The sequence below is a fragment of the Oncorhynchus mykiss genome, chromosome 20 (genome assembly GCF_057628025.1).
Source record: "Oncorhynchus mykiss isolate SJ-2025 chromosome 20, ASM5762802v1, whole genome shotgun sequence".
In the NCBI taxonomy this organism is placed as follows: Eukaryota; Metazoa; Chordata; class Actinopteri; order Salmoniformes; family Salmonidae; genus Oncorhynchus; species Oncorhynchus mykiss.
Genome location: NC_143041.1, coordinates 32,668,524 through 32,681,434, shown reverse-complemented (window position 1 = coordinate 32,681,434; position 12,911 = coordinate 32,668,524). Strand labels below are relative to the sequence as shown.

Genomic DNA, 12,911 nt, shown 5'->3' with positions numbered 1-12,911 from the left:
GGTTTTATTTGGTCCCCCAAGGTTCCTGAGCAAAAATGTTCATTGTTGTACATGAACACTGTAAAAACACCAGGAAGTCAGCTCCAATTCATTTTAATTTTGGAAATCTGTTCCAAAGTATTCCCATGCATAATGGAGGTGATTGTATACAAATAATAATTCATAACAATTGATTGAATTTATATAGCACTTTTCTGCCTACTGGCGCTTTATGTACAGTGCATTCGGAGTGTATTCCGACCCCTTTTTCAACAGCATTATTCTACAATTTGTTACATCGTTTGTTCCCTTCTCAATCTACACACAATAAAATCGAATTTATTTATAAGGCCCTTCTTACATCAGCTGATATCTCAAAGTGCTGTACAGAAACCCAGCCTAAAACCCAGCCTAAAACCCCAAACAGCAAGCAATGCAGGTCCTAGCACGGTGGCTAGGAAATACTCCCTAGAAAGGCCAGAACCTAGGAAGAAACCTAAAGGAACCAGTCTATGAGGGGTGGCCAGTCCTCTTCTGGCTGTGCCGGGTGGAGATTATAACAGAACATGGCCAAGATGTTCAAAAGTTCATAGATGACCAACAGGGTCAAATATTAATAATCACAGTGGTTGTCGAGGGTGCAACAGGTCAGCACCTCAGGAGTAAATGTCAGTTGGCTTTTCATAGCCGATCATTCAGAGTATCTCTACAGATCCTGCTGTCTCTAGAGAGTTGAAAACAGCAGGTCTGGGACAGGTAGCACTTCCGGTGAACAGGTCAGGTTTCCATAGCCGCAGGCAGAACAGTTGAAACTGGAGCAGCAGCACGACCAGGTGGACTGGGGACAGCAAGGTGTCATCAGGCCAGGTAGTCCTGAGCCATGGTCCTAGGGCTCAGGTCCTCCAAAAGAGAAAGAAAGAGACAAAGAATTAGAGAGAGCATACTTAAATTCACACAGGACACCAGATAAGACAAGAGAAATACTCCAGATATAACAGACTGATCCTAGCTACCGACACATGAACTACTGCAGCATAAATACTGGAGGCTGAGACAGGAGGGGTCGGGAGACACTGTGGCCCCATCTGAACGATACAGGGCCAAACAGGCAGGATATAACCCCACCCACTTTGCCAAAGCACAGCCCCCACACCATTAGATGGATATCTTCAACCACCAACTTACCATCCTGAGACAAGGCCGAGTATACCCCATAATGTCAAAGCAGAAATAGGTTTTTAGACATGTTAGCAAAGTTCACATTTACAGAAGTAATCAGACCCTTTACTCAGTACTTTGTTAAAGCTACATTGGCAGTGATTACAGCCTTGAGTCTTCTTGGGTATGACGCTACAAGCTTGGCACACCTGTATTTGGGGAGTTTCTGAGATGTTTCTACAACTTGATTGGAGTCCACCTGTGGTAAATTCAATTAATTGGACATGATTTGGAAAGGCATGCACACCAGTCCCACAGTTTACTGTGCATGTCAAAGCAAAAACCAAGTCATGAAGTCGAAGGAATTGTCCGTAGAGCGCCGAGACAGGATTGTGTGGGGGCACAGATCTGGGGACGGGTACCTGCAGCATTGAAGGTCCCCATTCTTAAATGGAATAAGTTTGAAACCACCAAGACTCTTCCTAGAGCTTGTCGGCCCGGGAGAGAAGGGCCTTGGTAAGGGAGGTGACCAAGAACTTGATGGTCAATCTGATAGTGCTCTAGAGTTCCTCCGTGGAGATGGGAGAACCTTCCAGAAGGACAAACATCCCAGCTTTGATGCACCTATACTGACCTCACCTTCTGGATGATAGCGGGGTGAACAAGCAGTGGCTCGGGTGGTTGTTGTCCTTGATGATCTTTTTGGCCTTCCTGTGACATCTGGTGCTGTAGGTGTCATAGAGGGCAGACCGCGCCATCCTCTGGAGAGCCCTGCGGTTGCGGGCGGTGCAGTTGCCGTACCATTTGGTATACAGCCCGACAGGATGCTCTCAATTCTGCATCTGCAAAAGTTTGAGACTTTTAGCGTCCTAAAGTTGAAGAGGCGCTGTTGTCTTCATCACACTGTCTGTGTGGGTGGACCATTTACATTTGTCAGTGACGTGTACGCCAAGGAACTTGAAGCTTTCCACCTTCTCCACCACGGTCCCGTCGACGTGGATAGGGGGGGTGCTCCCTCTGCTGTTTCCTGAAGTCCACGATCAGCTACTTAGTTTTGTTGACATTGATTTAGAGGTATTTTCCTGGCACCACACTCCCACAGCCCTCACCTCCTCCCTGTAGGCTGTCCCCTCATTGTTGGTAATCAAGCCTACTACTGTTGTGTAGTCTGCAAACTTAATGATTTCAGTTGGAGATGTGCCTGGCCATGCAGTCCTTGGTGAACAGGGAGTACAGGAGGGGGCTGAGCACGCACCCTTGTGGGGCTCCAGACTTCAGGATCAGTGAAGTGGAGGTCTTGTTTCCTACCTTCACCACTTGGTGCGGCCCATCAGGACGTCCAGGACCCAGTTGCACAGGGCGGGGTTCAGACCTAGGGCCTCAAGCTTAATGATGACCTTGGAGTGTAATAGGGTGTTGAATGCTGAGCTTATAGTCAATGAACAGCATTCTTACATAGGTCTTCTTCTTGTCCAGATGGGATAGGGCAGTGTGCAGTGCGATGGCGATTACATCGTCTGTGGATCTATTTGGGCAGTAAGCAAAGTTGGTCTAGGGTGTCAGGTAAGGTAGAGGTGAAATGATCCTTGACTAGTCTCTCAAAGCACTTCATGATGAAAGAAGTGAGTGCTACTGGGCGATAGTCATTTAGTTCAGTTACCTTTGCATTCTTGGGTACAGGAACAATGGTGGCCATATTGAAGCATGTGGGGACAGCTGACTGGGTTCGGGAGAGATTGAATATGTCTGTTAACACAGCAGCCAGCTGGTCTGGGCATGCTCTGAGGACGCGGCTAGTGACGCCGTCTGGGCCGGCAGCCTTGCGACGGTTAACACGCTTAAATGTCTTACTCACGTCGGCCATGGAGAAGGAGAGCCCACAGTCCTTGGTAGCGGGCCGCATCGGTGCACTGTGTTATCCTCAAAGCGGGCGAAGGTGTTTAGCTTGTCGGTAAGCAAGACATCTGGTTTTCCTTTTGTAGTCCGTAATTGTCTGAAGACTGAGCCGTTGAATTGCAACTTCACTTTGTCTCATATCTATACTGACGTTTTGCCTGTTTGATTGCCTTGCAGAGGGAACAACGACACTGTTTGTATTATTCCATATTCCCAGTCACCTTGCCATGGTTAAATGCGGTGGTTTGCGCTTTCAGGATTGCGCAAATGCTGCCATCTGTCCATGGTTTCTGGTTAGGGTAGGTTTTAATAGTCACAGTTGGTAGAACATCTCCTATACACTTCCTGATAAACTCTGTCACATTATCAGTATATTCGTCAATATTATTCTCGAAAGCTAACCGGAACATATCCCAGTCCGCGTGAACAAAACATTCTTGAAGCATGGATTCTGATTGGTCAGACCAGCGTTGAATAGTCCTTAGCACGGGTACTTTGAGTGTTTCTACCTAATAGGGAAGGAAGAGCGAAATGGAGTCGAAGTCAGATTTGCCGAAAGGAGGATGGGGGGGGGGGGCGTTGTAGGCGTCCCGGAAGTTGGAGTGTCAGTGGTCAAGTGTTTTAGCAGGATATTGCCCTGGGAGGTGTGAACAAAGGATTCGCTTTGGGAAAGTCGTAGTCCTGGTGAGTTACCGCCGCTCTGATAGCTTCCCGGCTGTATGTAAAAACACTAAACATATCTGGGCTAATAATGTAAATAGTAATACATAAAAGAGCTAGAAGCGAGGAAGCCCTCTGTCGGCGCCATTTCTCTGCAGCACTCCACCAATCAGGCCTTTATGATAGAGAGGCCAGATGGATTTCACTCCTCAGTAAAAGGCACCTGACAGCCCCTTGGAGTTTGCCAAAGGGCACCTAAAGGACTCAGACCATGAGAAACAAGATTATCTGGTCTGATGAAACCAAGATTGAACTCTTTGGCTGAATGCCAAGCATCACTTCTGCACCATCTCTAAGGTGAAGCATAGTGGTGGCAGCATGCTGTGGGTATAGTTTTCAGCGGCAGGGACTGGGAGACTAGTCAGGATCGAGGGAAAGCTGAACGGAGAAAAGCACAGAGATTCTTAATGAAAACCTGCTGCAGAGCGTTCAGGATCCTCAGATTGGGGTGACGGTTCACCTTCCAACAGTACAACGACCCTAAGCACACAACCAAGACAACGCAGGAGTGGCTTTGGGACAAGTCTCTGAATGTCCTTGAGTGGCCCAGCCACTCCGCAGAGAAGAATGGGAGAAACTCCCCACATACAGGTATGCCAAGCTTGTAGCATCATACCCAAGAAGACTCAAGGATGCAATCATTGCCAAAGGTGCTTCAACAAAGTACTGAGTAAAGGGTCTGAATACTTATGTAAATGTGATATTTAAGGTTTATTTGTTTTAAATACATTTGCAAAAATGTCTAAACCTGTTTTTGCTTTGTCAGTTGGGGTATTGTGTGTAGATTGATGAGGGAAAAAAACGGATTAAATCAATTTTAGAATAAGGCTGTAACGTAACAGTGTGGAAAAAGTAAAACGGTCTGAATGCTTTCCGAATGCACTGTATGCCAATTAGGAATGAGGGGGATGATCAGGTAACCATGATGGAATGTGGCCAGGTTGGGAATTTAGCCATGACACCAGTGTGAAAACCCCTAATCTTACGAGTGCCGTGGGATTTTGAATGACCCTGGCCTCCAATACCCAGTGGGTTAACAATACCCTGGCCTCCAATACCCAGTGGGTTAACAATACCCTGGCTTCCAATACCCAGTGGGTTAACAATACCCTGGCCTCCAATACCCAGTGGGTTAACAATACACTGGCCTCCAATACCCAGTGGGTTAACAATACCCTGGCCTCCAATACCCAGTGGGTTAACAATACCCTGGCCTCCAATACCCAGTGGGTTAACAATACCCTGGCCTCCAATACCCAGTGGGTTAACAATACCCTGGCCTCCAATACCCAGTGGGTTAACAATACCCTGGCTTCCAATACCCAGTGGGTTAACAATACCCTGGCCTCCAATACCCAGTGGGTTAACAATACCCTGGCCTCCAATACCCAGTGGGTTAACAATACCCTGGCTTCCAATACCCAGTGGGTTAACAATACCCTGGCCTCCAATACCCAGTGGGTTAACAATACCCTGGCCTCCAATACCCAGTGGGTTAACAATACCCTGGCTTCCAATACCCAGTGGGTTAACAATACCCTGGCCTCCAATACCCAGTGGGTTAACAATACCCTGGCCTCCAATACCCAGTGGGTTAACAATACCCTGGCCTCCAATACCCAGTGGGTTAACAATACCCTGGCCTCCAATACCCAGTGGGTTAACAATACCCTGGCTTCCAATACCCAGTGGGTTAACAATGCCCTGGCCTCCAATACCCAGTGGGTTAACAATGCCCTGGCCTCCAATACCCAGTGGGTTAACAATACCCTGGCCTCCAATACCCAGTGGGTTAACAATACCCTGGCCTCCAATACCCAGTGGGTTAACAATACCCTGGCCTCCAATACCCAGTGGGTTAACAATACCCTGGCCTCCAATACCCAGTGGGTTAACAATACCCTAAGGGAATACAGCACAGGTTGCCACTACCAAATAGGCTATACTCACCAAATATGAACAACCTAACCTGGGACCCCAACAAGCTAACACTTAACCCTTCTCCCTCCTCCCTTCCTCTAGTTCTCCTCCCCTCCCTCTACATCCTTTCCTCTCCTTCTCCACCAGCCCACATTAATATTTAATCTGTGTCTGAATCCACTGTGACTGCTCTGACTGAGTCTGAATAATTTACAGTCCATCTCTAAATGTGGCGCTCCTTTCTGGACCCTTCCCTCTTAACCAGTCAGCTCGGCTCAAATCGTGCCGCCCCGCACGTGTCACAGCTGCTCAGGCCAATCGTGGTGGGGGTGGAGTCAGAGTTCTTCCTGACAGGCCCAGGCAGGCGAGTGAGCAGGGAGTGCTGCCCAATTGGGCATGAGCGCCTTTTCACTTCCGCTATCCTATCGTCCTGCGTCTTGGCCCTGGGAGCTAGGTGGGGAAGACACCCCCACGCCACTGTTAGCGGAGAGAATGCTAATGCGGCCGATAATAGTTTGATGCACTTTGTTTTTCTCTTTCTGTGTTTGGATGAATGATGAGGGGGACGCTCCTCGCATATTTAGAGAATATTTAATCATACCTCCCTGTATGCCCTCATCGACCTCTCTATCTCTGTTACTATCGTGTTTTACGGGTTATTTCTTTCCCAGAAAGTTCTGCTGCTACTTCCCCCAGCGGATACATTGAGGTCTCAGTGAAGAGATTGGATCCTTTTTTTCCCTTCTGTTTTTGACCTAGAGAAATGCCTATATTCTCTCTCTGTCTCTGTCAGTGGAGACCTGGACTCTGCAGTGGAGGGCTTGGAGGCTGTCTACACACAGGGTGATGGGCCTCAAGGTCCGGCTGCCAGCATGGCCTTTGTCTTCAGGAAGGTGTTGGAGGAGAACAATGGCGCTGCTCTGGATAAATGTAAGGAACACAGACACCTGTATAACCTCACCCGCCCACCTTCAGACAATGTGTCTTTAATGTCCAACATGGTCCCCACTTTCATATAGAATTTACTGCAGTAGTTGATACTCTTGGAACAGACCATCAGCAAGCAGTGTACCAACCTGTATACCCTATAAGATCAATCTTCTCATTAACCTTGCTGAGTGAGATCTATTTTGATTGTGATCCTGTCTGTGTGTCTCTGTGTAGTGAGTGCCATGGCAGAGAGGCTGGCAAATCACTTTTCATCGTACAGAGCTGCTTCAGACCTCTTCCTACAGCTGCTGGAGGCTAACATGGTAGAGGACGCCAAGTTCATGCTGGCCGTACGTATCCCACTCACCCAGTGACATCAGCCACTACATTCAATCAGTTTGAGTTATTTGTCTCTGTGTGTAGCTCTCATGGCTGGCTGGCTGGCTGCCTGTCTGTCTGACTGTCTGTTTCTCTGTCTCTGTGTGTGTGTTCATGTGTGGGTAAACATTAGGAACACCTGCTCTTTCCATGACATCGACTGACTAGGTGAATGCTATGATTCCTTAAATCTGTGGGTGTTGCTGTCGTGGCTGGCTTTCTATCTATTTCTCTCTCTCTGTGTGTGTGTGTCTGTTCATGTGTGCTCAAACACGATTTTTGCCTGGATTTAGCAGTTCCAGACAAGTTTTTGAGCTCCTGGACAAAATGCCCATGTAGTTGCCTACTCGGGGTGCGCGGTCGTCACCAACGCTCCTTTAATGTGAGCGGGTCACACTCAATCTGAGCGCTACCGATCTTGTCTTTGAGCAGTCCCAGACATCCCCATATTTTCAAACAGTGCTCTTGTAGTGTGAGATGTGCAATGACACGTTTTGAGCACGATGATCAGCAATAGCCAATGAGAGCTTGCCAGAGAAGAAGCCAGTGAGATGTTGTTTTTCATCACCCAGAATGTGTAGACTCTTGAGCAGGAGCGATGACCACTACTAGTGTGCGTTTTGTTCTTGCCAAAGTGTCAAATCGTTACAGCTCTGACGTTTCACAAGCAATGTTATTCCATTCAAAATGTTGACTATATATTTGAACTCCGTATGGAAAGCGTGAATATCTGACTGAAAACGTTTGCGGCTGATTTGAGCCAGATCTTGTTGTAGCTATGTTAAGTGAGCAACACTACAGGAAAGCTGGTCCTTTAATGTAAGAGGCTCAGCCATTTTTAGCATTTTGAAAGTTGTGTAGTCTACACCCAGCTTTATTGATGTCACTTGTTAAATCCACTTCAATCAGTGTAGATGAATGGGAGGAGGCAGGTTAAAGAAGGATTTTGAAACCTTGAGACAATTGAATGGGCAAGACAAAATATTTGAACAGTGCCTTTGAACGGGGTACGGTAGTAGGTGCCAGGTGCTCCGGTTTGTGCCAAGAACTGCAACACTGCTGGGTTTTTCACGCTCAACAGTTTCCCGTGTGGATCAAAGATGGTCCACCACCCAAAGGACATCCAGCCAACTTGACACAACTGTGGGAAGCATTGGAGTCAACATGGACCAGCATCCCTGTGGAACGCTTTTGACAACCGACAAATTTAGGTTGTTCTGAAGGCAAAAGGGTTGTATAATAATGTGTTAATAACTATATTTTGATTTCCGTGCACATATCGATAAATCCACAATCTGGATAAAGACAAAGGTTATTTAGCATACTTTGACTTCAAATCACCCTCAGTCACATTGAAATATAGATCACCTTCGCATCACAAAGGTCGATGAGTATAATGTACTTTGAACATATGCAAGATTGATCGGTTTGCTCAGTTATATGTCATTTAAATGTAGCTCGAGCCACATGAACATTGAGAGGGGGAAGGATCAAAAGAGACCTTCTGGTGCCACTCTCCTCCAGATCATGTTCCCCTTGAATTCACACGTAATTATACTGCTGCTCAATGATTAACAAAGATGCTTGATTCCAACGGAGACATGAAAATGAACACAGATACCACTCTAAGTTCATAAGAAATTAAAGCCAAATTAGAAGAATCCGTGTTTCGTGTAATATGCATCTACTTGAGCATATTTAGCAGCTTGGCTGGTATTTCTGCAGGCCTCTCCCAGGTTTATTGTAACGGAGGAACAATTCTATCCTATAAGAAACTGTTAGCTAAACTCTGAAAAGCTTTTAACCAGGCAGATGACAAGTGTGTTGAATGAAGTCATTAAGAAGTGAGTCGGACCAGAAGTCAGTGAGGCAGGGTCCTCCTAGACCTGCTCTGGGAGGTGGGGTGCTGGGGGTAGAGATATTCTGACATTCCTTGCTTATCCAGAGCTTTTAAGCAGCCGTGAGGGAGTATGCTCGTCTGGGATCAGGGATACAGGGGGTTGCGTCACGGCCAGTCTGGCTTCTGGATAAAACGGGTCCTAGCGGAGAGAGCGAGCGACTGGAGAGAAGAGGAGAGTGGAGGAGTGTTGTTCTAATTGCCTGATTGTACTAAAGCCATTCTGCCGCTGAGTGACTCTGGCCCTCTGTTTAATACGCTGCTACTCCGCGCTGCGGTTAAAAGCCTCCGAGGCCGCCGCTTTTAATTCCACCCAAGGAAAGAAACACGGCGTTCACGAATGGCTTGTAATGTGACCTCATTGCCACTGAACCCAGAGAAGACTCAGAGCACGGCAGGGTTTAATGCGGCACTCACACTTTTCATAGTCTTTACTTCTTACCAATTTTTTTTAAGGTTACATCTTTAGCCCAAAGCAAATCCCTCTTAATTGTTTTATATAAAAAAGTATTTCTAAATCGAAGCCCTGAATTTAAAATGGCTGCTTTGTGATAAAGAGCCTGTTTACATACATTCTTTCGTAGGTTTGAACCTTTGTTGGTTTCACTCATTCTCTCCTCGTTATGAGAGCTACTTCCCCTACCTCACTTCCTGCCTCTGGTAATTGACTAATGACAGAAAGTAAAGGTGGTGAAGTAAATTACCCCCTAGAATGCTACAGCGCAGTACAGATTCCAATCAGCCCCTTTATGTTGCTAAGTGTAGATAATTATACTTTAAAGTGAACAGGCACTGTACATTTTTAAATTTGATAAAGAAATAAGTAGTTATCTGGCTGACACCCTGTTGGCGGTGTAATGAACCTAGAACTGCAGAGCGCTGTCTGGAGTGCAGGGCATATAATAAAAGTCCTAAAGCAATTCAAAAACACTTAAGACACAAAACGCGCACGGCACAGCAAATAGAAACCTGTTCACAAGCAGAGATGCTCTCCTACAGTACATGTACCCTTTTTACAATCCCTGAATTGCTGTGTGTGGTTGCACATTTGCATGTCTGCATTTGTTTCTGCACAGTCATTAGCTAAGTTTCTATCCAATTGGTGAATATTCCTAAATCCTGCATTTTCCAACCAGAGACATGTTTCCATCAAATTTGCTTGTTGTTGAGGAAAGGCTGTGTGTGGCAACGTAGTGTACTTAAAAATAACTTTTGCGGTTAAATTTACCCCACCAAAAAAGCAAGTTACATGGGTTTCCATCGCATTTTCAACTCTACTGATGGTTTTGTCACAAATGTTGCGTTCTAGCGAATGTGCCCACTGGTCTTGGCACTTGTGCTCTATCCAACATATTGCAGACCGTATGGGTAGGCTCGCTACATGAGAATATGGATAAGAGCATCGATCATCATGTCACCAGAATAAGACCCTGGATATTTATTGGAAAAGAGCATCAAGCTCATCACCGTGCACTTTCACCACCCTGTGAAGTTCATCATAACTTGTTATATGTAGCCTAATAAACTGCATGGTCTCCCAAGTAGTGGGAGGACTATACGCCGTATCGCATGACCTGAAGTTTACTTCGATATGGTGGCTATTATATCCACCACCATTTCTCGCATAATTCATTTTACAAACACAAAAAGATCCCACCTTGTCTAGCGTATTCGGTTTTGTTGACCTATGGAAAGTTTAACGGCAAATGATCATTTTCCATCACTCCTGTCGTAACATTCTTTTTTTATTCAACATGTACTTTACTCTCATTAAAAGGTTGGATGGAAACCTGGTTAGTCACGACTCTGATCTCTCCTGCCCCTCTTCTCTTTCTCTAGCGCTGTAATGCTGTGGCTGAACAGAAGGAGATTCTGGTCTCTTACATGTCCAGGCTGGCCCAGAAACCAGGCCAGGTACAACCATCTCCTTCAACCACACTATATCATATCTGAACCAAAGGCTTGTTTGTTATTAGCCTTCATTTAAAGTGCCTGGAGAAATGCATAATCATTCCACTTGAGTCATTTAGCAAACACACTTATCCAGAGCGACTTACAGGAGCAATTAGGATTAAGTGCCTTGCTCCAGGGCACATCGACAGATTTTTCACCTAGTCTGCTAAGGGATTCTAACCAGCGACCTTTCGGTTACTGGCCCAACGTTCTAATTCGCTAGGTTACCTGAATCCCTATCGTATTATCATTTAAGGAGTGTTATGACTTGGTGGCATCTATCTAACTGTTTATCTGTTATAGGTGGGCAAGATCAAGACCCTGATGACTCTCATCCCTGACTTCGCAGAGAAGGAGACGGTTTATCCCTACCTGATGAAGTGCTATGGTAAAGCGTTGTTTAAAGCCACGCTCAGAATAGAGTAGAGATCCTCCTTTTTTTTTTTCTTGAATGAATGGTCAGGGGGCTGGAACATAATTACAAATAGCTTGTAGAGCGCAAATGTAACGCAAGAAGCCCAAACAGATAATAATTGACTTGAACATAATCATTTCAAACCTTGTTTTTGTTTGTATACGATCACATATCTCTCTATTATGCGTGGGAATACTTTGAAATAGATTTCCAAAATGTAGTGTTTAAAAAAAATATATATATATATATATAATACTGGCGACCTCTGGACCAGAGAATTTTACATAATGCACTCATACTTAGGAAATACTCTCTATAAATGATCCAACTTACGTATTTTACTGTAATTTTGCTTACTGTTTTTTGTACGATACAGTCAAATCACACAATTTAGTGACGTTGGGTAGAGTACACCACACATTGTGTGAAGAGGTCAGGATAATGAGCTTCGGTTTTTCAGTTAGGTGCTCGGCTCCCTGGCCTGTCTAGGCTGTAGTGAGGCAACTTAAGCAGGGTGCGTCATTCAGCTTGCTGGCCTGTAGCTAAGTCGTCATTAGCTAGCAAATCAAATATGCATCAGGCGAGAGGGAGCAGACGGCGTCTGCTGGAACCTGAGAGGTGTGTTTTTGGAGAACAGGAACACATGTTCACTAATGACTGGTTCTGCTTCAGCCAGTGTGGCGTGCTAAACGCGACACACTGAAGTACTTCAGGTCTGCTGTTCTGCCTGCCTTACAGGGAACCTGACTATTTCATTAACATTGTTCTCCTGCTGGTCAAGAAGAGGTCAGAGGTACCAGTGGTAATATTAACACTGTTCTCCTGCTGGTCAAGAAGAGGTCAGAGGTACCAGTGGTAATATTAACACTGTTCTCCTGCTGGTCAAGAAGAGGTCAGAGGTACCAGTGGTAATATTAACACTCTTCTCCTGCTGGTCAAGAAGAGGTCAGAGGTACCAGTGGTAATATTAACACTGTTCTCCTGCTGGTCAAGAAGAGGTCAGAGGTACCAGTGGTAATATTAACACTGTTCTCCTGCTGGTCAAGAAGAGGTCAGAGGTACCAGTGGTAATATTAACACTGTTCTCCTGCTGGTCAAGAAGAGGTCAGAGGTACCAGTGGTAATATTAACACTGTTCTCCTGCTGGTCAAGAAGAGGTCAGAGGTACCAGTGGTAATATTAACACTGTTCTCCTGCTGGTCAAGAAGAGGTCAGAGGTACCAGTGGTAATATTAACACTCTTCTCCTGGTCAAGAAGAGGTCAGAGGTACCAGTGGTAATATTAACACTGTTCTCCTGCTGGTCAAGAAGAGGTCAGAGGTACCAGTGGTAATATTAACACTGTTCTCCTGCTGGTCAAGAAGAGGTCAGAGGTACCAGTGGTAATATTAACACTCTTCTCCTGCTGGTCAAGAAGAGGTCAGAGGTACCAGTGGTAATATTAACACTGTTCTCCTGCTGGTCAAGAAGAGGTCAGAGGTACCAGTGGTAATATTAACACTGTTCTCCTGCTGGTCAAGAAGAGGTCAGAGGTACCAGTGGTAATATTAACACTGTTCTCCTGCTGGTCAAGAAGAGGTCAGAGGTACCAGTGGTAATATTAACACTGTTCTCCTGCTGGTCAAGAAGAGGTCAGAGGTACCAGTGGTAATATTAACACTGTTC

At 45.7% G+C, this 12,911-nt stretch overlaps 1 protein-coding gene across 1 annotated transcript in view; it reads left to right on the top strand.

Moving 5' to 3' along the window:
* lrpprc (leucine-rich pentatricopeptide repeat containing) overlaps nucleotides 1–12,911 on the top strand; it is a 74,768-nt gene that overhangs the window by 57,532 nt on the left and 4,325 nt on the right. The window contains exons 33-36 of the mRNA XM_036956116.2: nucleotides 6,467–6,603; nucleotides 6,838–6,953; nucleotides 10,718–10,792; nucleotides 11,135–11,219. Of these exons, the coding sequence (XP_036812011.2) occupies nucleotides 6,467–6,603; nucleotides 6,838–6,953; nucleotides 10,718–10,792; nucleotides 11,135–11,219 (413 nt within the window). The remainder of the gene's footprint in view (nucleotides 1–6,466; nucleotides 6,604–6,837; nucleotides 6,954–10,717; nucleotides 10,793–11,134; nucleotides 11,220–12,911) is intronic.